Raw genomic sequence first — 25,327 nt, forward strand, 5'->3', positions numbered from 1 at the left:
ATGGCCTAAAAGCCTTGGGACCCTGCATCTGTGTGGGCAACCAGCTTCTGGCTTCAGATCAGCTCAGCTCCAGCTACTGTGGCCACTTTGAGAAGAGCTCTCTTGTCTCTCCTCTTTCTCTGTAAATCTGCCTATCAGATGAAACAAATAAACCTTTAAAAATGAACATGTCGAATATGGAAAGTAACTTTCACCCTTTTTCAAGATTTATTTATTCAAAGGCAGAGTGCCAGAGAGAGAGAGAGAGAGAAAGACGCAGACAGAGAAACAGAGAGAAATCTGCCATCTACTGGTTTATTCCTCAAATGGCCACAGAGCCAGGGCTGGGCCAGGCTCAAGCCAGGGATCAGAAACTCTATCTGGCTTGTAGAGCCCAAGTACTTGGGCTACCATTTAGTATTTCCCAGACACTTTAGCAGGAAGTTGGATTGGAAGCACAGCTGGGATTCAAACAACATGTGTGACAAGCAGTGGCTCAACTCACCGTCTCCCAATGCCAGCCCTTTTCAGTTCCTGGGTAGGACAACCTAGTGATTGCAAAGCAACCTGCATATCACTTTCCTTGTAATTAAAGACGCCATCATGTACTAACAACCAGAATCCCCACACACACCTCCTCCACAGGCTGGGCCGTCACCGTGTCCCCTGCGAGGTAATCCTTCAGCTGAGCAGTTGCTTCCACCGAAGAGCCAGCTCTCTATTGAAGCAGACACATTGATAGTTTGCAACAGTTTATAACTCAACAAAAGCACAAACAAACTCTCCCACCAGAGTAACTTCTATGTGCAAGAACTTCTCAGCTCTAGCTACACTGGGCTTTTTGCAGCGATCCAAAGCACTTTATAAAAATGAATGCCAAGTGTTGGCCTTGGATTTCCACCTCTTCTACCTCACCCTCAGCTTTGCAAACACCACCAGGGTAGCTGTGCACTTTTATGCACATTCGGATGCCCTGCCCCACGGCCCCTGCTTGAGGCAATCAACTGAATGAGATCCCTTAGCTCCTCGGTCCTACTACTCAGATTTTCAGACTCATAATAACAATGTAAAACTTCCTAACTAGAAACAAAAAAGTTCAGGGACCTAGAATACCATTCATTCTACTTAAGCCTGTGGTTTCAACTACTCAAATAAAATCACTGGGGTCAATACTGCGGTTTAAACAAGTAAAAGCCACCATCTGCCATGCCAGTATTCCTCATGGGCACCTGTCTGAGTCCATTCCCGGCCCAGTTCCCTGCTACCGTGCCTGGAGAAGAAGTGGAGGATGGCCCAAATACCACCAGGAGCCAACCCAGAAGAAACTCCTGGCTCCTGGTTTCAGATCAGTAAAGCCCCCGTCATAACAACCATTTAGGGAGTAAACTAGTGGATGGCAAATACCCCACCCTTCACTGTAGATCTGCTTTTCAAATAAATAAATCTTAAAAAAAATTCTATTCATGGGCCTGGTGTGGTGGCCTAGCAGCTGAAGTTCTTGCCTTGCACGAATTGGGATCCCATCTGAGCGCCAACTCATGCCCCAGCAGCCCCGCTTCCCATCCAGCTCCCTGCTTGTGGCCTGGGAAAGCAGTTAAGAATAGTCCAAGGCCTTGGGACCCAGTACCTGCATGGGAGGCCTGGAAGAAGCTCCTGGATTCGAATTGGCTCAGCTCTGGCCGTTGCGATCACTTGGGGAGTGAGTCAACAATAAAAGATTTCCTCTCTATCTCTCCTCCTCTCTGTATATCTGACTTTCCAATGAAAATTAAAAAAAAAAAAATCTATACACAGGATTGACCCACAAAGCCTGGCTATAGAATCTAGCTTGTAGCTTTAGCAGGCTGGTACAATCTCCTGGCACTGGCATGTCATCTCATCCTCAGAGGAGTGAGTGCTCTCACGTGCACAGAAGCAATCTCACACCTCTCTGTGGAAACAACGCCAAGCACTCCAAAGCCCTCGGTGAATGAGTGCAGCCTGAGATCGCAGGCATTTAGCCCAACACAGACATCACAAACACAACTTACCCCTAGCTAAAAAGTGGGACTTGCCTCTCTTCACCTTCCCTCCCCAGTGAGTGGTGGCTTGGAGTGTCCCCAGGGACCCAGCAGTACCACGCCCAGGGCCCTGCGCCCTACTCCGAACGGCGCTGCAGCCTCCTCAGTCTGCAAAGGGTCAGTGCCACCTAGACAGAGGCTTGCAGTTTCATCCATTTCCAAAGCATGAACAGTAAGACCAAGTCCATTACCTGGGCCTTCACCAAGAGGGGCTTCAAACGCTCCAGAACTGCCTCCTCCACCTTGTCTGCTAACTGGGTGGCAGAAATGCTATTTAGAGAGAAAAACAGAAACTGAAGATTAAAATAAAAAACAAGAACACATCCTATTTTGTGTATTTATTTACTTTGGGGAAATGAAATCAATTAATTTATAACATCATGGTATTTCTCTAACTTGAGAGGCTGTGCAAGCCCTGGGGACCTTGTTCCAATGTAGATTATGATTCAGCTATTCTGGGTGAGGCTCCAGGAGAGGTCACACTGCTGATCCTGACCCTACTGTGTGCAGGAGCTAAGATGACATCCGAAGAAGTGTGAGGAAGAAGCATGTCTCCAAACCAACAGCAGATTCAGTAATATACCCACAAAGGCAAGAGGGGAGACATGGTGCTGGGAAACAAGACCAAAGCAGTAACAAAATCAGAGGACCTGAGAAGGCCGAGTTCTAGGCCAATGGAGGGAAAAATCAAGAGCCTCCACTGCTGACTAACAGGCACACTGGGGGTGTCAGGTACCTCTAAGGCTTGGGGTAAGCTGGAAGGACAGTTGACAACAAGTGTCAGATCACACTGGAAAAGTGAGGCCCCTACACCATTTGCCCTACTTTATGCAGTTGTCTAACTGCCTCTCTCCAACTCTGAGGCCAGTCTGGGGGCTAATTCTCTGGAAGGCCTCCCGACAAGGGGTAGCCAATCACAGCTGAGATTGTGGAGGGTCACACTGAAAAAGGGGAACAGGTACACATGCTGTGGGTCAAAGGAAAAAGCTTCTAACTCCCCTCCCCAACTTGGCTCCCGGCATTTAGATCCCTAGACTTGTGGCAGGAACGGGCTAGACGGCAACAACCATTGGTTTGCATGGAAGACAGGACTGGAAACAGAACTGACCCAGCAATTGCAACCACCAGCATGTGCATAAGCTGATTGGGGCAACGGACGGTGCCAGACCCTGTACTGGCAAGCACACACAAGATTCAGGTCTGGGATCACTATGTCAGCCAGTGAATTCTGAATAGATTTCATCGTGATTGGATCAGCGAGATTGGCAGCAATTCAGAACTGCTGAACTATCAAAACTACTTGAGCAGGACCCTTGGAACATGCCCTATGTTGGGGACCAGGGATGGGTGGGAGGCTAGGTGGGGCTTCTCCCTTTATTTCTCCCCTGACCCCAGATACAGGGGGAAAAATGAAGATATTAGTGTGGAAACAATGGCCTTACCCACTTTCCTGTAGCCCTTGACCCTCTGTACCCTAATCAACTATGTAAGACTATATTAAAAAAAAATATGCTGTTAAGAAATTATATAGGCAAGTCATAGTATTAGCAGAAAACACTGCTTGCAAGGAGTCTGAACCCAGAAAATATAAATAATGCAAGCAAATTAATAATTCATAAAATTCGTAAATGTTCAAAAGGCTTGAATAGGCATTTCACAAAAAGCACTAGGAGAGATACCCATTCTCATTTACCTTTAAAAAATGCAAAATTAAAACCACAAGGAAATACCACTGCATTTTCACTAGAATGAATGAAAGGAAAATAACCAAAAAGATCAAATATTAGCAAGGGTATGAACAAGTGAAAAGGAATCCTGCCAATGCTAATAGAGTATAAATAAAATGTTACAACTACTCTGGAAAATTTGTACTGTCTGTTTCTAAAAGTTAAACAGCTGTCTATCTTAGGACCCAGAAACTCTACTTGTAGTTTTATTTATCCAAGAGAAATGAAATATAATCCTACAAAAAAACTTGTGCAAGAATAGTTATAACACCTTAAGTCATATAACAAAGTAACCAAAATGTTCATTTATAGCAGAATGAATAAACAGAATGTGGTATTTTCATGCAATGGAATACGACTCAGCATTAAACAGAGTGAACAGACATTTATCTCAAATATTTCGCTGAGTAAAAGGAGGAAAGAAAACACAAGGGAACAGACCCTGATGACTCTAACTACAATGGTAAAATTGTTTTACATAAACAAAATCCCCAAGTGGTTACTTCTGTGAGGGAGGGGGCATGCTGGACGGTGACCAGCCATGGAATCAGCGGTGACCGGATACAATGGGCTAAGCCGCTGGGTATGATGTTTGAGTCCCGGCTGCTCCTATTCCAATCCGGCTTCTTGTTAATGTACCTGGGAAGTCAGTGGATGCCACCTATCTGGAAGACTCAGGCTGGGCTCCTGCCTTCCACCTGGTCCAATGGATGGGTAATATCTCTATCTTTCACCACTGCTCCTTCAAATTAATATATATATATGTATGTATTTATACAATATATAATTAGTTTTGCTAGTCTATATAAGAAGAAAAAATGATTAGAAAGGATTATATAGCAACTTTCTAGATTAAGAGATATACAGGAGAAGGGGGTCTTCAAAAGTTTCACGGAAAATGCATATTATTAAAAAAATTACAAGTGGATTTCAAAAGTTTTTGTACCAAATAAGCTTATCTTTTAAGTCTACTTTCCATGAACTTTTGAAGTACTTATATATATGCCAGGACTGGACACTGAAGGAGCTGGCAACTCAGAGGTACAAAGGTACAAGCAAGGAAAAAGTCAGTCCAATCGAAGTCCATGCTCTCTAGCCCAAGAACCTAGCGAGAGGCAGCCCAGGGAGACATGCCCACTGCTGTCAAACAACCCACAAAAACCCGAGGCCACATACCCACAGGGACTCAGTGGAGGGCAGGGGCACAGGAAGAGACGCTCCACGTGCTCTGAGGGAAACACACATCAAAGCCATAGTGAGAACTATCTAGAAGAAAACAAGGGGTGGATACCCCAGGTGCTGGCAGAAATGACAAAAAACTGGATCACCACACACTGCGCCAAAGGGAATCCAGGGTTACCCTAAGAAGTCAATGGGGTCATCTGTAAAACAAACTACAATTAGCATACAATCTAGCAACTGCACTCTGAGCATTTATCTTAGAAAAGTGAAAACTTAGGTTCACACAGACATCTGGATATAAATGCTTCTGGAAACTTTATTTAATAGCCAAAAATTGGTAAATGGGTGCCCTTCAATGGGTGTCCTTCAATGGGTGTCTGACTATACAGAAACTAAAAGGTCAAATTACTGCTGAACTGACAGGAATAGTGGCCTGGGTGAAATCTCCTAAGATACACAAGGAAAACAAAGTCAATCTCCAAAGCTTAGAGACTAGATGATTCTGCTCACACAACAGTCTTGAAATGACAAGATCCCTGACAGGAAGAAGAGCTTAGTGGGGCAGCAGGGAAGCAGGTGGGACTGAAAAAGGGCAACCAGAACAAGCCTGACAATGTTGGGTACGTGGGCCTGGAGGGCAACCACGTTACTCCATGGCAACCTCCTGCTTCCCAAGATGTCACCAGTGGGAGAAACTGGACAAAGGGCACTCCAGGCTTCTCTGCATTACGCCGACTTCACGTGAACTCGTGCCATTCCTATGATAAGAAGCTGATTTTAAAATTGCCAACCAAAAATAGCTTCCAATTAAGAATTCCATGCCCAGAAAGTCTATCAGCAAATATGAATAAAGACATTTTAGACTTGTAAAGTCTGCAAAGATAAACTTCCTGTTCATCCTTTCTCAAGACCTTAAAATAGGATGTACTCTTTGAACACAAGAGGAAAAGATGACAAGGCACGGCGGGAAGGAGGCCCAAATAGTCCCACCACACAAGCAAACCTGGGACTTGTCCTGCTCTGACATCGCTCAAATTCCTGCTTCTCCCAGAAGCTCGCTGGACCTGGGTCACATATCGCCACTGACATGGCCAACCCTATATCCACCAGGACTCACTGGTGAGTTTGCTCACCAGGATGGGGCTCCTAAAAGCTCTCAACCCAGACTCCACCTATTTTCCTCCCAGTCTTCAACTACTATCAGCAACATTGCCCTTTCTTTGTTGACATAGATTTTTGTTTGCTTCTTAGTTTTAGAAATTAATCCTTCAGTGGTAGAGATGCACAGTGGCAGATTTATGAAGAAGGGCAATGAAAAGATCAGTATAGGAACGAGGACTGTGGTTGCCTCCGGGAGGAAAGAAGTGGATGCAACTGGATGGCTACTCTGGGAGCTTCTACGGTAGCAGCAATGATCAACATTGTGGTGCACAAATGTTCATTCTCTATTATTCTACACTGTACATGTGTACTTAGTGTGCTGTGTGTTTCTACAATGTGTTAACCCATAAACGGGATTAACAGGACTAAACTTTTGCTAGATGCTCACGGGGAGAAGTGGGTAGGAACCACAGGGAAGCAACTTTCATTACAGTTTGAAGCTGCACTTTTTAACAGCTAAGGAAGATCAGGAACAGACTTGCACAGACAAGTGACCTCCTGCCCCCATTCACAGGGTGAGTAGAAATATACTGGGTAGTTATTTTGTGCAAGTATTATACAAGGCTAGAAACAGCAGTTAGAGGGAAAGAGCCTCCAAAGTCCTAGAATAGAGTGTTTGTATGACTTGGAATCTTGACTACAGACGGATGGTAACCCTGTCCTCCTAAACTGGGACTGAATGCTCTATCACGAGTGGCGACAAAATGCGAAGATGTTTCTGGAAGCACTCTATTCTTCTGACTGCAGGATGACATCCATCAGAGCTGGAAATGTGAGCCAAATGCAGTAGCAATAGCTCAAGTGCATCTTTTCACATCTTTCTGCATAGAGTCATGTGGCAACGCTTTCAGGGAGTGAAGTGTGGAAAACGCCAACATCACTTGAAAACCTTAACAGAAGTATTTCAGCACTCCCTCCCAGGAGCAGAGCATGTACACAGGGAGCAGTCCACCCTGTGACTGGCAGCTGACTAGAGAAAAGTAACCACTGGGATGTACGAACAAACCACATTCTAACTTTTCACAGACAATTTCTCCCAAATTATGTTTTTCGAGTTCTCTTCAAAGTCTACACACAATAAAATTTTCTTCCCAAATACAGAACAAAGTACATGTAGGCATGCAGGTGTGAAGTCACTCACTGTTGTAGTGAGGTAAGGCAGAAACAGTGCAGTCTGAACTGCTCTAACCGAGAACAGGCCATGCACCCGGGCTGATCCTCAGAAGCAAACACACACCTTAGTTTTTGGAGTCTATCCATTTCTTCGGCTCTCAGTTCATTCAGTTCCTTTGTTCTTCTAGAAGTTTCAGCACCAAGCCACTCAAGCCTGGAGGACAGTACAAAGAGTCATCCAACACTGGTTCCCTGGGCTCCACTGCAGGCTTCCGAGGCAGTGTAGCCAGAGCCAACTCAGTTCATTCAAACAGATGCTGTAGTGTAAGTCTACTTAACGTAGTCTACCCCAGAAACATTTACCTCTGTTTTTGCATTTTGTTCATTTCTTTGGCTTTTAGTTCTTCTAGTTCCTTCAATCTTTTAGAAGTTTCAGCATCAAGCCAAGCGAGCCTAGCAAAAAGTCAAACAAGCCCTGCATCACCACAGCACAGTATCACCATCATGGAAACAGACCTCAAGCTGGACCCCGCCCACCAGAGCACCAATCCTGGCTCCACTGAGGACTCCAGAAGGTGACGCACCCTCCCTCTACTCCAGAAGTTCTCCGTGTCGTGTTCTACACAGACACTCAGGTGTACAAGTACTCTGAGTTACAGAGCAACAGCTATCTGCCCAAAAACATTCCCAAGAAAACTGGCCACTTGCTGTACTCGGGGGGTTCCTGTGCATGTGAAACAAAGCCCCTGCTGCATCTTCGAGTCTTGAATCCCCTGGAAAGTCATGCAGGCATAAAGAAGTCATATAGAAACAGAGGGGCCTCAAACAAGTCAATCAACTTTTTATGAAAGGGTTTAATTTTTTTTCATTTAGGAAAGTAAAGACTATCAAATTGATTAATGGTGTATTCTTTGCTTTCCCACAATTAATAAATTCAGCCAAAAAATAAATAAATAAAAGAAGAAGATTAAGAATGCAGAACAGTCTGTTGTCACTGCTCTCCCCATCCTTAAAACCCTGTCTGGTCTTCAAGTCCTAGATAAACTTCCACCCTCGCTGGGGAGCCTAGATCTTTGTGGCAAGAAGTCACCTCCCTCAGCCCGTAGTCCTCACGCTCTCAGGGAACAGAGCATGTTCTGTGGAAAACAATTCTTCATCTTCTCTATGGATTGCAAACAAGCAGGCGAGGGGATCACCATGCTATTATTCACTCCCCCTCTTTTTTGAAGTCTCCAGAAATCTCAAACCGTGTTACACACAAAGCCAGCAACTGTGAACCAACTGACACACAATTTGTGAGTGACTGAAAAAAGGACAGTAAGAAGAGCTCACTAATCTACACTTTAAGGACCTAACTTGAGACAGGGAAAAGAAAGGATTTCTTGTCTATTTCTTTCCTCCTATTAAAGGAGCCCCTTCATTGCCAGAGATTTGAAAAATACCAGGACAAACCTGGCTGCCTCGTGCTCAGCATCTCCTCTCCACTGATTTTGCCCTGCGGTGTCTCCTTGCTGCAGACCTTGGCCTTTGGCAGCTCCTCTGGGGCTGGACTTCGCCTTCCGCCACGCGGCGCTGCAACACATGGGGAAGCACACCCTGAGCATCGCTCACGCTGTGTCAACAAGGCCCGCCAGGGGCCGGCCAGCTGAGGAAGACCAAGCCCCTCCAGCACTCAGACTCAATGTCAGAGGCGCAGTCTCTTCTGCTTCAGAAGCCATCGCCAGTCAGAGCAAACAGCGGCTGTTAACTACGCAAGGCTGAATGAACATCAGCAGAACGCTGCTGTAACACAGAGCTGGGTCACTGCATGACGTTTCATATTATAAGGCCTCTGGACCGATGTAAGGCCTCATTGACAACCTAGAAGCCTTATCCGCCCTCCTCTTGCGCCCATCACGCACACACTCCAGTGAGATGGCAGTTATATAGTAATTACCTTTTCATTATTAAATATTTTATTTACTTGAAAGGCAGAGTTACAGAAAGAGAGGCAGGGGGAGAGACAGAGACATTTTCTACCTGCCGGTTCTCAGATAGCCACAATGGCCAGAGCTGAGCCGGCCTGAAGCCAGGAGGCAGAAGCTCCTTCGGCTGCTTTTCCAGGCCATTAACAGGGACCTGAACCAGTGCTGATATGGCCAGCTAGTGTGACAGGCTTAGCCTGCCATACCACAGTGCCACACCAGTTTGTTTGTTTGCTTTTAAGATTCAATTATTTATTTAAAAGAGTTACACAGAGACATGGAAAGCAAGCTCTCCCATCCACTGGCTCTCTGCTCTCATGGCCACAATGGGGAGTTAGTGGCTTTTTCCAGGTCTCTCACATGCAAAGCAGGAATCCAAGCATCTGGGCCATCTTGTTTTTCACAAGCTATTTGTAGGGAGCTAAATTGAAAGTGGAACAACTAGGACATGAACTGGAACCCAGTTTGGGGGCCAGGACTGCAGGCAGTGGCTTTACCTGCAATGCCACAATTACGGCTCTCCCATAATTACACTGAGTTGGAATTAGAATGATTTTAAAATACTTACTCATTCTGGACAGATTTACCTAATGTTATTAGAAATACAAACAGAAAGAAGCCATAGCTGCTGGCTTCAAGTAAGCGGGATCTGCCAGGAGACAGACAAGTGATCGCAGCAGACACCTGACTCTTGCTGGGAAGAATCAAGGTCACCACCTCCCTTACTGAGCCAGCGGTTACCTGGGATCTAGGAAGGGGAAACAGCAGCCCACACCTGAACGCGCTGCTTTGACGTCACACATACCATTTGGGAGATGCCGGCGGGGACGTGGGGTTTGGAGGGATCCAGGGAGCCCGGCTGTCTTTCACCGGCTGCTGCTTCATTTTCAATCGGGATGAAACTGTCGCCTGTTGCAACCTGCTCTTGCTGGGAGGCCGGCTTACCAGCTCGGTTCGTTCAGCTTTGTGGAAGCTCTTTAAGGGACAAACATGAATTATATCACAGAGCCAGATGAGGATCAGAGAAAATCTGGTTTTAATTTGGCTTTGGGAACCAGCCAAGCCGTCAGATGTTGGTTTGTCACTACATTATACTTTAAACTATACTAGAAACTTAGTACTCACACATAAAATAGATTTTTTACTTACTTGCAGTCCTTTTTCTTAAGTAAACACAAATTTTTTTAAAGAAAAGATTTATTTATTTTTATTGGAAAGTCAGTTATAAGAAAAAAAGAGGAAACACAAAAATTCATGCCAAACTGTTTAGAGGTAAACTGTGAAACATTCTCGGTTAACACTTCGTCTCGGAGCTCAGGTCTGGAGCAGAGATTACAATTAGTCTCTACACGGCGCGAGCTTGTGAAAGCACTAGAGCAGGGAGGCTCCGCTCCAGGCTGAGCCCTTAACCGCTCAGTCCTGACGTCCTGGGACCGTCCACAGAAATAAAGGCCTGTTCCCAAACCACAAGGCCAGCGACCAGCCGGCAGGAATAGCTAACTCTCCTTCTGGGGCCGACTGGCAGTACACAGGTTTGTTGCAGAAGTCTTTAAAACTACCATTGCATGGAAGAAAATTACAGTACTCAGACTGACAGGTGGTTGGTTTTTCACTGGTATGTCCTTAATTTCTAAAAAGTAGCTTAAAGCACAATGTAGTCTCCAACCAACTTCTAACTACCTGGCTGACTCCAAGTCATATTAAACAGCACCTATCCTGGGCCCAGCGCTGTAGCCTAGCAGCTAAAGTTCACTTTGAATGTGCTGGGATCCCATATGGTTTCAATGTTGGCATCCCTGCTTCTCATCCAGCTCCCTGTTTGTGGCCTGGGAAAGCAGTTAAGAACAGCCCAAAGCCTTGGGACCTTGTACCTGTGTGGGAGACCCAGAGGAGGCTCCGGGCTGCTGGCTTCGGATCAGCTCAGCTCTGGCCGTTGCAGCCACTTGAGGAGTGAATCAGCCGACAGAAGATCTTTCTCTCTGTCTCTCCTCCTGTCTGTATGTTTGACTTTACAATCAAAATAAATAAATCTTTGGCCTGGCACAGTGGCCTAGGGGCTAAAGTCCTTGCCTTGAATGCGCCGGGATTCCATATGGGCACCAGTTCTAATCCTGGCAGCTCCACTTCCCATCCAGCTCCCTGCTTGTGGCCTGGGAAAGCAGTCGAGGATGGCCCAAAGCCTTGGGACCCTGCACCCGTGTGGGAGACCCAGAAGAAGCTCCTGGCTCCTGGCTTCGGATAGCCGCAGCACCAGCCGTTGTGGTCATTTGATGAGTGAATCAACAGATGGAAGATCTTTCTTCCTGTCTCTCCTCCTCTGTAAAAATCTGACTTTCTAATAAAAAGAAATAAATCTTTACCAGAAAAAAATTTTTTTAAAAAGCCCCTAACCTAGGATTTGCCTTAATGTTCAGTGATTATTACTGATCAGCATTTATCTTCAATAAAAACACAAGCATTTCTTTACTTTTTTTTTTTTTTATTTGAGAGACACCAAGAGTGAGAGTAAAGGGGTGGGGTAAGGCAGAGTGAGCTCCCCACTTCAGTTCACACCCTAGATGCCCATGCTGGCCAGGCTGGATGGGGGCCGAATCCTGGAGCCAGGAACTTAACCCAGCTTCGCACCAGGGTGGCAGGAACCCAAACACTTGAGCCATCACTGCTGCCTCCCACGTTCCACACTGGGAGGAGATGGAGCTAGGAGCAGGCAACTGGCACCAGGATCTGGAGGGAGGCATCCAACCGGGACATTTCAATACAACATGTGGGCATCTTGATTGTGATTCAACTCCTGAGAAATCACTTCTATATCTGAAGCAGGAAAAGCTTGAATTTTTAAAATAGCATGCTCAATCAGGATCTTGTCAACTAGTTAGAATCTTACTTAACTTGGGGCAAGAAAGAATATACCTGTCCCAGTATTTCAATATTAAAAATTTTTAAAACAGAAACAACCAGAAGCTAAGTTAAGTTAGCTTAGATAGCTGGACAGACAGGCTCTGGCAGCTGCCCGAGAACTCAGCGGCTGGCTCTGAGTTAGAGCTTAGGAGCCCGTGTGGCTTCGTCCGGTGTTCGACAAATCAAGGAAGGAAGGCATACCTGCTGCGGTCTTGCCGGGGCCAGAGCATCCCTCCTCCTCGGTGGTGCATTCTCTGCCACTGGCTTCTTGGCGGCTACTTTGGCTTTTTGCAGGGCCGAAGCCTCGTTCCAGCACCTTGGACTCTCCTCCAGGACGAAGGGGGCTTGCTCCAGAGCGATATCCGCATCTAACGCCTCAAGCTCTCTCTCCGACCTCTGTGCCATGGGAAAGTCTTGGCCAGGCTGGTGTTTATCTGTGTGGGGATTGTAGAAGGGTAAACTGAAGGAAATTGTTTTCCAATCAAGTCTGTGACATTATCTGTATCAGATGTGCTCTAAACAGCTCCCTGCTCAAAGTGAGGGGTTTTGTTGGCAAAATTGCTTGCCCTGTAACTACTACTGCAGTTTTTCAAGTAAAAACCTGCGTTTCACGGTTCAATCTCTGAATCTTAGCTCCCATATGGACTCGGTTACTTGGTCCACTGATTCCAATTATGAATTATCTCTTGCAATTATCTCTGCCCTCTCCCCCATTCCACTCCGTAGTCAAGGTCAGGCTTGCATATTTCGCAGCTATCCTAATGGCATCTCCTGATTCCTTAATCATCTTTAATCAGACCTTCACCTGCTACCAATCTGTTTTTTCGTAAAATGTAAATACATTAAACTCTGCTTCTCTATATAAAACCTTAATTTGATGCTGAATCTGAACCTCATATCTAATATTCAACCTGCAATGACAAAGGGGATAAAAATCCTTGATTATTATGATTTATCTAGAAAATCCAAGAACATTTAACTAAAAACTACCACAACTACAAAGAGGATTGACCCAGGCTTCTATATAAAGGAAAATGAAAACAGAACAATCAGTATCACTTCCCATTCAGAAATAAAAGACAAAAAATGCCATTAATGTGGCAACAAAAACCTTATGTAAGGCATTAAGAAAGAAACTTTACAAAAGATATGAGACATCTATAGAAAAAAAAGGTATCGCTAAAGGACATGAAAATCTGAATAAGGCTGTTTTCTCCTGAATTTACAAACTTAATATTTATCAAGATGTCAATTTACTCCCCAAAATGCAAATTAAATTGAAATGTCAACATATTGTGTGCACATGCTTGTATCTAAACAAGCTGATGCAAAAATTTCTATCAAGACTGAAATCCCAAGAACAGTTCAAACGATTCTGAAGAACAACAAAGTGGGGAGTATGGTGCGAGAGCCTACGTTTCCAAGACAAACTCTCAGTGACAAAGCTGTAATATTTTAAGGCAGTGTGGGAGTGCTACAGGAACAAACGAGAAACCAATCAACAGATGAATAATGACAACCCAGTGAGCATGAACTGGACTGTTCAGAAAGTGCTAAGACCACCGGTATCCATAGATTAAAAAAATAAAACTGGATTCTTGCCTCCCACTAAACAATATCTGAATTCTAATAGGGATGAAGATCTAAAAATAAAGAATTTTAAAGCTTTAAGAAGAAAATATAGAACATCAGAGCAAAAAACTTTTCAAATTCAAATATAATGTTAGCACATGTGAATTTAATCAAACTAATGTGTACCTATCTTTAGACAAAGTGACACTATGAGGTCAATGCATAAGCCAAAGTCTGGAGATATAAACACTAAATTATACTAATGCAATAAACCATGGCAAGAATGTTTCAGAAGCTGCTAATAAAAACCCCCACCAGCCAATGATTATGTAAGTCACAGGACAGGACCAACCTGGACTCAAGCACATACGCCCAAGTCAAAAAGCACAGAAGGTCTCAGATCTAGTGGTTTCTTGCAATGGTCCAATTGACTAATCCTCAGCCTGCAAGCACCAGCATCTGATATGGGCACCAGTTCATGTCTCGGCTGGTTCACTTCCCACTCAGTTCCCTGCTTGTGGCCTGGGAAAGCAGTCGAGGACGGCCCAAAGCCTTGGGACCCTGCACCCACATGGGAGACCTGAAAGAGGCTCGAGGCTCCTGGCTTTGGATTAGCTCAGCTCCGACCATTGCAGCCATTTGGAGAATGAACCAGCAGATGGAAGATTTTTCTGCCTCTTCTCTCTGTAAATCTGCCTTTCCAATAAAAATAAATAAAAAATTTTTAAAAATAATAATAAAAAAAGACCTTAGAAAATCAGAAAGGAAGAACGATATAGACCAATCTCTAAAAAAGAAACATAAAAATGTAACCCTCTGAAATCACAAGATCACAAGAAGAAGAAAAAAAACCAAAGTAAAAATAACCCCTGTCCACGGGCAGACACTGCACTGGCCAAGCACTAGTGCAAGCAGACCTCAGCGGTAACAAGAGTGAGTCTGGTCTGCACAGCCTCGGGTCAGCCACTGTCTCATCCGTAGGTTGCCACGCCTGCCCAGAGCTGGGAGACAGGACTGTTAGTCCTTCAGAGGACGAAGTGACTGTCACGCGTCTAACTCAGGGTCACAAGCACAGGAAGCTGGGCCCACTCACCCTGGCCTGTTGGGGACCACTTCAGTATTCTCTAACCACACCAACACTTGTTTTGGTTTTCTTAGAATACAACTAATACAACTCAGCCTTTTCTTAATAACTCAGAGCCATTACTACAGACTAAAATAATGTCTTATATTTGTATAGGATTTATCAATGATCTAATTTGCTACTTAAAACAACCAAGTCATTTTAGAGATTAAAAAAAAAAAATTAAGGTTTGGAAATGAAATCAACTCAGGGCCACAAATTGGCAGGCCTTCCTGGAACAAGTCTCCCCACAACTGCCTTCTGGGTTTCCCACACTTGTTCCTACCAGGAGCTCTGGATTAGCAGGGTTTCTGGCTTCCTGTTGAAGCTGCCGTTCAGCTGTCATGAGTCAGTTGACAGGCTAAAGTGCTAAGATGTCAGATCCAAAAGTTTATCTATTGTTATTGTGTAATTCTGCTTTTAATAAAGTTCAAAATCAGGCACAAGCCAAAATATGCAACTAAAAATTTATCCTAATAATTTAGGGGATACAGAGAGATAAAGACTGGAAGTATTAGAATGGGAATTTTTTTTTTTAATTAATAATTTTGGAATGGGAATTCCTTAAGTGCTATTGTATTCCTTAAGTTGGACAGTAGTTGGACAAATGAGATTATTTTTCAACTCACTTTTATTTATTTATTTGAGGATACAGAGAGATGGAGTTCTCCCGTAAATTGGTTTATCTCCTAAATGCCTGCAGCAGCCACGGCTGGGACAGGCCAAAGCCATGGCTGGGAGCCCAAGCTAGGTCTCCGTGAGATTGGTCAGGACCCAGCTACTTGAGCCTCCTGCCTCCCAGGTGTGTATCAGCAGAAGCTAGCATCATAGAGCTGGGGTTCAAACCCAGGCACTCTGATACAGAATGAAGGTGTCTGAAACAGCAGGTCACCACTGGGCGCTCAGATGCGCTGGTGCGAGGAGCGACTTCTGCTTCTCGACCTCACTCTCCAGTCTGCACGGAAGCATTGGGTTACTGTCCCACTGAGCCTAAAAGTGCATCCAGGTGGACTAGATGCTAAAGCCTGACCTCACACAACGGCTTCAGCCCAGGCCACTTCAAAGATCACCTCACATCAAGCACTTTAGGTCACATACCAGCCAGAAGCTTCTGTGCCACTGCAGGTAGCCCTGTGTCCTGTGGAACTATCTCCTTTTCCACAAAGGGCCTCCGTTTACTCTTAGGTGATGGACTTGGCCATGTCGCGAAGGTCCTTTGGCTACCAATTGGAAATCGGCTCCGATTGTCACCGATACAGTTCTTCACCTTTTTTGGTGACAGTTTCTTTTCCAGGAGAGATTCCAAAGCCTGCATGAAACAAGTCAATTACTCTGTCAGTTTAACTCACAAAAACATGACATTCATTCACAAAACTGAAATTAGGGACCCTAGAGAAACGTATTACTACATGGTTCTTTGTAATGGTTAGCAAAATGTCATTTTAAAGTTCTCTTTTAAAAATTGCACCCATGGGCCCGGCGCGGTGGTGCAGTGGTTAAGGTCCTCGCCTTGCACACCCGGGATCCCAGATGGGCGCCAGTTCTAATCCCGGCAACCCCGCTTCCCATCCAGCTCCCTGCCTGTGGCCCGGGAAAGCAGTCGAGGACGGCCCAAAGCTTTGGGACCCTGCACCCGCGTGGGAGACCCGGAAGAGGCTCCTGGCTTCGGATCGGCATAGCATCGACCGTTGCGCCCACTTGGGGAGTGAATCATCGGACGGAAGATCTTCCTCTCTGTCTCTCCTCTCTGTATATCTGCCTTTGCAATAAAAATAAAATAAATCTTTAACAAACAAACAAAAAAATTGCACCCAACTAATCAAATTAATCTCTGCAAGTTCTTTAGTTGACTAATAACAAAGAAATAATGAAAACGATGATAAATAACTGTAGCCATCAGAACACAATTGTATACACATTGAAAGTGTTCCAACTCTCAACAGAAGAGAGCTGGGTGGCAGGGGCCTAACTACTTGGCCCATCTCCCTCTGCATTCCCAGGCCCACTGAAGGAAACTACACGGGAAGTGGAATACTCAGGATTTGAACTGGCAATCTGACATGGGATACTGGTGTGCTAAGCAGCAGCTTAACTTCCTGCACCACAATATCTGCCCCCAAAGACAGGATTTGTTATCTAGCTCTTAGAATTGTTATCTCTCTGACCTTTCCTGTTATAAAAATCATAATTTAATCTTCCCCCACCCGGGTCTTGTAGCCATTCAAGCGGACCCCAACCAGGTAGAGGTAGGAGGAATCTTCCCCCACCCAGTTCCAGCGGCTGCTCAGGTGGGCCCCAAACGCCATGGAGAGTAGGGGTAAGAGGAATCTTCCCCCATCCAGGGGTCCAAAGGGTGCTTGGGTGGACTAGGTGCCAACAACACTGGGTAAAACCCTCAGGCCACCCAGCGGTGCACTCTGGGGACTTAACGTTGTGTATTTTCAGAAAGACTGGGGGATCGCACATGTGAGGGTGAGCAATGACCTGTGGATTCATGCCCAGGTAAGGAATTACTGCTGAGGGACATCCTTAAATAAGGCCACCACTCACGTAGGTGAGGAATGACTCCAGAGGGACTCCTAATGACAAGGCCACTAGCAGGTAAGCGAGTACACTGAAACCAGGTGGTATGGAGGGGAGAGACCAGAAGACCTTATGGGTCAGACTGATGCACCAGCCCACCTGCATGTGCACCTTCAATAGGGTGCACATGGGGCAGGCTGGGCCACAACAACCACCAGCTCATACAAAGGTTAGGACAGAAGGAGCAGGATGTGCCCCGTGGGGGCCTGGCACCTGCTGATATGCCTGAGATCTGGATCTGGGAGTGAGCCAAGTGGGGGAACTTAGACAACTCCTCCAGTGGGTTATAGCTCCTGCTGATGAGCACATGGTCCAGGTCTGGGGGTCAGGCAGACTGGGTAGGGTAGCTCTATCTGTTGATAAGTGTGTGAGTTGGTTTTGGAAGGGGGCAGACTCGGCGGGGATGAGAGATCTTAGCCCACTGCCAAGTACAGAAACCAGGCTGGAGTGCAGGTCATTCCAGACTAGACTATCACACCTGCTGGTCTGCACGAGCCAGGAATGGGAGCAGACAGCAGGGCCAGGTGCCAGCACCCACCTGCAACAGCTGGGGCTGGGGGCTAACCAGATAAGGCCAGGTTGCAGCATCCAAAGGAAAAGGCCAAGATGGGTGAGGGACTTGCCAAGTTGGGTCAGAGCAACCAGAAGCAAGTGTGAGATCTGTGGCTGGGAACAGGCCAGGTTGGGGAGCTAAGTGGACGCCCTGGTTAGGCTGTGGTTCCCACTGATGAGTGCGAGGGCCAGAGTAGAGGCTACAGTTTCCCTCAGCACAAGTGTGGACTGAGTCTGGTGCATGCCGGACTGGGCTAGACTCCAGCACCTACTGGAGCCTTGTAAGAACCAGGATGGGGGTAGAACGTTCTGGGCTAGGTCTCTGCTCCTGCTGAGCCATGTGTAAGTTGTGTCTGGGTGTGGACCAGCCTTGGATGGGTTGTAGTACCCAACAGTAAAACCAGAATGGGTGAGGGCCTATCAGGAAAGGCCACTGTTCCTGCTAGGATGGAAGGTGGACTAAGTAGGGCTGGCCCATGGACCCACTGATGTGTGCGAGATTTGGCATTGGGAGAGGTTCTGATGGAGGATCTTGACAACTCCTTTGTTGGGACACGGTCCCTGCAGGTGTGCGCAAGAACCAAGACAGAGAGCAGCCCAGACCAGGTAACAGCACTTACTGGTATACATTTGGCTCAGGTCTGGGCAAGCCAGGCTAGGCCAGTTCATATCACCCGCTGATAAATCCAAATACCAGAATGGGATGTGGATCATGCCGAGCAGGGCCGCAATACCAGCCAGTTTACATTAGGACCAGGACTTGGGGCTGGCTGCGCTAGGCTGTAGCCCCCACAAGTGTGAGTTAGAACTGGGCAGGAAATGGAGGCCAGCCAGGCCAGGCTACAGCACCCACTGGCAAATGCTGAGGCAAGGGGGGCCATGCCAGACTAGACCATACTGCTCAACCAGCACATGTGAAACTTAGGGGGTAGAGCCAACCCGGTAAGCGGGCTACATGGGGCTCCCCTGCTGAACCACTATTCCCACTGGTGGTGGGATAGCGTGAGAGCTGGGATGGGGCAGATTAGGCTGGGCAGGGCTACAACAACTGTTGGACTGCATGTGAGCTGGATCAGGGAAAAGCCAGGCTGGGCTGACTGTACCTACTAACGCATGCATAAGCCAGAGTGAGTGTGGGCTGGCTGGGCTTTGCCGCAGCACCAGCTGGCAGAGGCTGACACAGAGGCTAACTGCAGAACCACCTGGAGAATGCAAGATCCAGGAGTGGGAGTGGGTCCAGTAGGGAAACAGTGGGCACTTCCCTCTTAGGTTACTACTCCAACTGGGGAGCATGAGAACCAGGATTAGGAGCAGGCATGGCTGGACAGAGAGTAACACCCACCGGCATAAGCGTGGATTGGATAATGGGGCTGGTTGGGTTGAACTAGGCTTCAATGCCCATTGACATGTACAAGAACTGAATGGAACGTGAGACAGACTGGACCAGCCTGCTGTACACTGGACTGGTCTGCTATACATATTGGCAAGCATGGGAACCAGGGTAGGGAGCAGACCTGATGGGGGTTATTGCAGGCTGCTTCAACTAGGTTGCAGCTCCCACTGGTTTATGTGAAGACCAAGTGTGTGGTAAGCAGGATAGAAGACAGGGCTGGAGGCAAAACTGATCCAGCAATTGAAACCACCAGTGTGTGCATAGGCTGTGTTGGGCAACAGACTATGCTGGACCCTGTATTGGCAAGCATATACAAGAATAAGGTCTGGAATCACATCATATGAGGTTTCTTAGGGGATCCACCCCCGCCCCCCCGCAAACTGATTTGCTGGACTCAGAACTCCAACCATAGAGAGAACTGCAGGTTCCTTGGTCTGATCGTGGAGTCAGACCTCCTCAGTGGCTTAGATGGAGCAGTAGACAGAATATCCAGGTGCATATGGAGGATACAGCAGTACATTAGAACTTGCAGAGGATACCTGGTACTATAACAGAGGACAGAACAAATTGATCAACTACCCTAGCTAAGTGTTGGCAGCAAAAATTTGGGCAAACGGAGTCTCTAAGTGGACTCTATCAGTCAGTGGGTTCTGGAGAGAATTCATTGTGCTTGGAATTCAGAAATATTGAACTATCAAAACCATTTGAGCAGGACCCCTCAGAGCATCGGACCCTGAGATGGCTGGGAGGCTGGGTGTGGCTTCTCCCTTTATACCCCTCTCCACCCAGAAACAGGAAGGTGGAAATAATGGTCTCACCCACTTTTCTCTAGTCCTTGACCCTTTGCATCCTAATCAACTATGTAAAAATCATCAAAAATAAAGTTTTAAAAATCATAATGTATAAAAGAGTGGAAAATTTCAAAAACTGTGAATCACAGATTTAGAGCAAGGATGACATAATTATGTGGTAGCTAACTTCAGGGAACTATAAAACTAAGGACATATTATTGCTGTGTTCTTGTCATCAATGAAAACTAAGAACAGAATCCTTTTGTGACTTCCAGAAGCCTCCAGTCACATCACAAAACATAAGGCTCTGCCTCCACGTCACCTCTCTTCTAACATTAAACACTGATGTTCTCAATCAGGTCTGAAACTAACGCTGTTGTACTGTTTTCCTTTCTCATGCTAATGATTTCTTTATTAAATGCGTTCTATTTAGTCAATGAATCACATTTAAAGTTGTTCTAGGCTACATACTCAAGACAAATGAAAGTGCTTATTTTACCCTTTGAGAATGCTTAACTTTACAGAGTAGCTTTAGGCCTCGTGTTTTCCGTAAGTGACAGTATGTATTCCTTCCCTACTTAAAAATAAGATCCATTTGGGTCAGTGCTGTAATGCAGTGAGTTAAGCGACAGTCTGCACTACTGTCATGCCATATGGATGCAGCAGGTTCAAGTCCTGGATGCTCCACTTCTGATCCACCTCCCAGCTAGTGTGCTGGGAAAGCAGTACAAGACAGGCCAAGTGCTTAAACCCTTGCACTCATGTGGGAGACCTGGAAGAAGTTCTTGGCTCCTGAATCAGCACAGCTCCAGCCAAGGCAGCCATTTAAGGAGTGAATTAGTGGCTGGGAGATCTTAGTCTCGCCCTGCCTTTCTCCGTAACTCTTTCAAATACTTAAATAAATCTTTAAGAACAACAATGCATGTTTAACAAAACTTGGGAGTCAATTTCCTACCTCAATTTGTTGCAGAATATCAATAACCACATCAGGGACAGAAGAATCCGCATCCAGTTTGGCAGAACAAAGTGAAAGCTGGCGAATAAGGCTTCCCAGCTCCTTACAGCGGGCAGGAATGGGGTGCTCCCCTCGGTCAGTAAACTGGGTGACAAACATCTGCAAGGCCCGAATGGCTCCTCGGTGGGCAGCTGCCAGCCTAGACACGGCCCATGACTGGTAACAAACAAGATGTGAGAAGTGATTCCAACACCTAGAATTTCCTAGCATTAACTCAACCTTCAAGAATACTTACAATCTACCTACCACACATACACACACACACACAGTGCTTCTTGCTACAAAAACATTCACAGTAGGGCCCAGGATGGTGGCCTAGTGGCTAAAGTCCTTGCCTTGAACACACCGGTATCCCATATGGGCGCCAGTTCTAATCCCAGCATCCCAGTTCTAACCCACGTGGGAGAGCTGGAAGAGGCTCCTGGCTCCGGATCGGCACAGCTCCGGCTGTTGCGGTCACTTGGGGAGTGAACCATCAGATGGAAGATCATCCTCTCTGTCTTTCCTCCTCTCTCTCTCTCTCTCTCTCTATATATATATATATGTATACACATATATATGACTTTGCAATAAAAAAATAAATTAAAAAAAAAACTTCCCACAAAGAAAAAATTAAAACAAAAAAAAAAAAAAAAAAAAAAAAAAGAAAGAAAACATTCACAGTAAAGCAAACCAGAAAGCTTAATGTTTCCTAATGACAAGGCTTTTCCTTCCTATTCTCAGCTTCTTACACGAGAAGCAACAACAGAAATCTATACCCTGTTCTTTAGAGGGCAACTTCAAACTCAAATATTTAAGGGACTCATCCCCTCATTAATGGGTTTCTTTCTACATGATCATGGCAGAAAACTCACACATGATTCTCACAAAACACTGCAACATGTAATTTACAAGTTAGTGTTCACTAATTGCAACTTAACAACATCATACCTTCTTGGTGTGTTTAATTCTATGCGGACTCAACTTGTCCAATTCTTCCTGGATTTCTTTTACCTGTTTTATAATGGGAAGAAAAATGAAGATGTCACACCTTTCCACTGAATTTTTTTTTAAAGAAAAGGATACAGCTTGGCTTGTCCTAGTAAAATCATTATTAATTCAAATCACTTGAAAATGAAAAAAAATCTACTCGTGTACTCAATAAATAGTTACTAGTTTCCAGTTCAAGACTGTGATCAGAAACAGTGCACCCCTTGCGCCCCTTGGCCCCTTGGCCCCAGGGTAACAGGAGTGAAGGTGGAACTGAGCCTGCAAAGGCAGGCAGGTTCCAGAACTGAGCCTTCATCCTCTAAGAGACAGGGAGCCCCTGAAGCCTTTAAAGCAGGATGTCTGACATGAGCAGACACATGTCTCAGAATGAGGACTGAAACAGAACCCCAGACAGACACAGAACAATACCCAACTCAAGCGCCCTCTCTGAAATGAAAAAGCAGTTTTTGATTCAGGCAGTAAACACTAATATGCGACTTTAGTGACAGGAAACAAGAACACTCCTTAATAAAGTTGAAATATTTTTCCAAAAATCAATCACAATGCAAAGAACAAAGATGTCTGTTTTTTATAAATAGTCTTCGTTTTTTTTTTTTTAATTGGAAAGACAGATTTACAGAGAGAAGGAGAGACAGAGAGAAAAGATCTTCCACCTGCTGGTTCGCTCCCCAAATGATCACAATGGCTGGAGTTGAGCTGATCTGAAACCAGGAGCTTCTTTTGGGTCTCCCACATGGGTGCAGGGTCCCAAGGCTTTGGGCCGTCTTCTATGGCTTTCCCAGGCCATAAACAGGGAGCTGAATGAGAAGTGGAGCAGCCAAGACACAAATCAGCACCCATATGGGATCCCAGCAGTTGTAAAGAGTGGATAAGTCAATTAAGCCATTGTACCGGGCCCCGTTCTTCATGAATTATAATCAAATTCACTGCTACCTGGCTGGGATCCTAGTGCGTTACTAACCTGAGACAGAAAGCTAAAGAGGCTCCTTCCTTTCCTTTATGACCAGAGCCTGTACCTGGACAGCAAGGATTCCAGGGTAACTGACCCACCTGACTTTAGATGCAAACTCATGTATTCTATGTCACAGAAGCTTCGTGCCCCCGCCCCCAGGAGAAAAGAAAAGGCTTTCCACAGATTCTCAAGGTCTCTGCTTCAGCAATGTTGCCATCTATACATCTCTCCTTCACCGCCCTACTCCCTCCACACACAGGCAGATGGCAAAAAGAACTGTCTGTGTTCAGGAAACTAGCCTCACAAATCTACCAGCATCCTTGGGGACCCTTTGGTTGTGAATCTCTCTGGGACAAGAAGCGAAACTCTCAGAGCAAGCGATCAGCAAGGCTGACTGCGTGCTGGCCTCTGGGCTTCTGCACCTGCTGCTGGAGGACGTAGAGCATCCGGGCAGAGCGAACAGCTTGCTCCTGTCTCCTGACGCGGATTCGGCGCTCTTCCTCTGGATCCAAATCTTCTTCTAGTCTATCTGAAAATATTGCCCCCCAAAGTGGATTACTAATCATATACAGAAACTTGAAAAACTTCAATGACCTAAAGAGACAAAATACTCAAACTTTCCAGTTTTAGTAAGAAAGTAAATCAGGCTGTTCTAAAAGAAAACTTGAGCTCTCATCAGCCCAGAAGCCAAGAAGGAGCGGGTCCAGGTACTGACTCAGACACGGGAGGACGTGAAGACCCACGCAGCCAAGCACTCCGTGCTGGTGGTCCCTGTACCAAGTCCCACCAGACAGCGACTGAACTATAAAACACCGTGTACTATTTTAAATTCTTTCGATTGAGCCAAAATCTGTTATACTTTCTATCTTAAAAAAAAAAAAAAAAAACTATGCTGGCTTATTCTTTAAATTTAGCAAAAGATTATTTTTGCACTTTCTTATCTTGAATCCAAAACAGAAATTCTTTCTCTCACATATTAAAACAGCAAGTGCTGAAATTACACAACTCTCCCCAGTCTTCATACATCCACCAGGAGGCACAGTGCATATACATGGATGCTTTACATTTTCCAAGACTGGCTTAAAGAAACTGGTCCTAAGACTGCCTGGGAGACAGACTGTTTATCCACCCCTTCCAAGTTATGGTTCCCAAATACACTTCTGTTAAAAAGCTAGTCAATTCTGCAGCTGATTACACTTCCCTCCTTGGTTCCCAGGAAACGCAGAAATAAATCTGCAACCCAGCCTGGGTAACCCTTTTTTCTTTTTTATTGTTTCTTCTGCCAAAACAGCCTCAGGTATATACTTATTGTTTTATTTATTCCATCACGGTTTTTAAGGTGCCTTAAATTCTCATATAAAATGCATATGGTTCTATGTACATATATGCACACACTATGTGGGAGACCCAAAAGAAGCTCCTGGCCATTATGGCCACTTGGGGAGTGAACCAGAAGATGAAGATCTCTCTGTCTCTCCTTCTCCCTGTAAATCTGACTTTCCAATAAAAAGAAATAAATCTTTTACAGAGAGAAGAGACAGAAAGATCTTCCATCTGCTGGTTCACTCCCCAAGTGGCCACAATGGTTGGAGCTGAGCTGATCCCACACCAGGAGCCAGGAATCTCCTACTTGGTTGCAGGGTCCCAAGGTGTTGGACCATCCTCTACTTTCATCCTGCTTTCCCAGGCCACAAGCAGGGAGCTGGATGGGAAGCGGAACAGCCAAGACACAAAGCAACGCCCATATGGGATCACAGTGCTTGGAGGTGGATCAGCCAGTTGAGACATCCTGCTGGGCACTAGCATAATTTCTGTCCAAGTAGGATGGGCCTGGTGTTGTCTACCTCTTAGCTACAGTAACTCCGAACTCTGCACAGGTATTCAACAGTGCTGAGAAAACAGAAGAACTGGGGAAAATGTTTGGTGGGTGGTTACACTCCTGCCTTCATCCCTTGTGTCAGGTATTTTATATATCTATTTGTGTGTACTCATCTAAATATTGTCCAAGTTACAACTGATTTTATATACATTGTACCTACACTATGCTCTTTTTAGATGTAATTTAAAAATAAGATTCCACAACAGCCTCTGAAAAGAGGGAAAATGTTACAAGGTAGTTTGTTCTTGGAAGGCCAGAAAAACTAGGTTCAGAAGGCAGGTACCCCAATTCTGGGGCTGGGCAAATCCCTTAGAGACACATTGGTCAAACCCCAAAGTCCGGTGGTCCTACCCTGAGTCCTCTGTAAGGAACCATCACACAGACAGAGGGGAG

At 45.6% G+C, this 25,327-nt stretch overlaps 1 protein-coding gene across 3 annotated transcripts in view; it reads right to left on the bottom strand.

Moving 5' to 3' along the window:
• Nucleotides 1-25,327, bottom strand: part of KIAA0753 (KIAA0753 ortholog) — a 53,456-nt gene that overhangs the window by 16,780 nt on the left and 11,349 nt on the right. For 2 of the 3 annotated variants that reach the window (XM_041000530.1, XM_041000529.1), the window contains 11 exons: nucleotides 23,478-23,584; nucleotides 22,044-22,106; nucleotides 21,054-21,269; nucleotides 15,878-16,088; nucleotides 12,286-12,518; nucleotides 9,992-10,161; nucleotides 8,675-8,794; nucleotides 7,586-7,675; nucleotides 7,347-7,436; nucleotides 2,231-2,309; nucleotides 614-697 (listed from right to left, as the gene is read on the bottom strand). In XM_041000530.1, coding sequence (XP_040856464.1) covers nucleotides 614-697; nucleotides 2,231-2,309; nucleotides 7,347-7,436; nucleotides 7,586-7,675; nucleotides 8,675-8,794; nucleotides 9,992-10,161; nucleotides 12,286-12,518; nucleotides 15,878-16,088; nucleotides 21,054-21,269; nucleotides 22,044-22,106; nucleotides 23,478-23,584 — 1,463 coding nt within the window. The remainder of the gene's footprint in view (nucleotides 1-613; nucleotides 698-2,230; nucleotides 2,310-7,346; nucleotides 7,437-7,585; nucleotides 7,676-8,674; nucleotides 8,795-9,991; nucleotides 10,162-12,285; nucleotides 12,519-15,877; nucleotides 16,089-21,053; nucleotides 21,270-22,043; nucleotides 22,107-23,477; nucleotides 23,585-25,327) is intronic. The other variant, XM_041000531.1, reaches the window with a different exon arrangement.

The sequence above is a fragment of the Ochotona curzoniae genome, unplaced genomic scaffold, assembly GCF_017591425.1.
Source record: "Ochotona curzoniae isolate NIBS_2020 unplaced genomic scaffold, NIBS_Ocur_1.0 scaffold_2453, whole genome shotgun sequence".
In the NCBI taxonomy this organism is placed as follows: Eukaryota; Metazoa; Chordata; class Mammalia; order Lagomorpha; family Ochotonidae; genus Ochotona; species Ochotona curzoniae.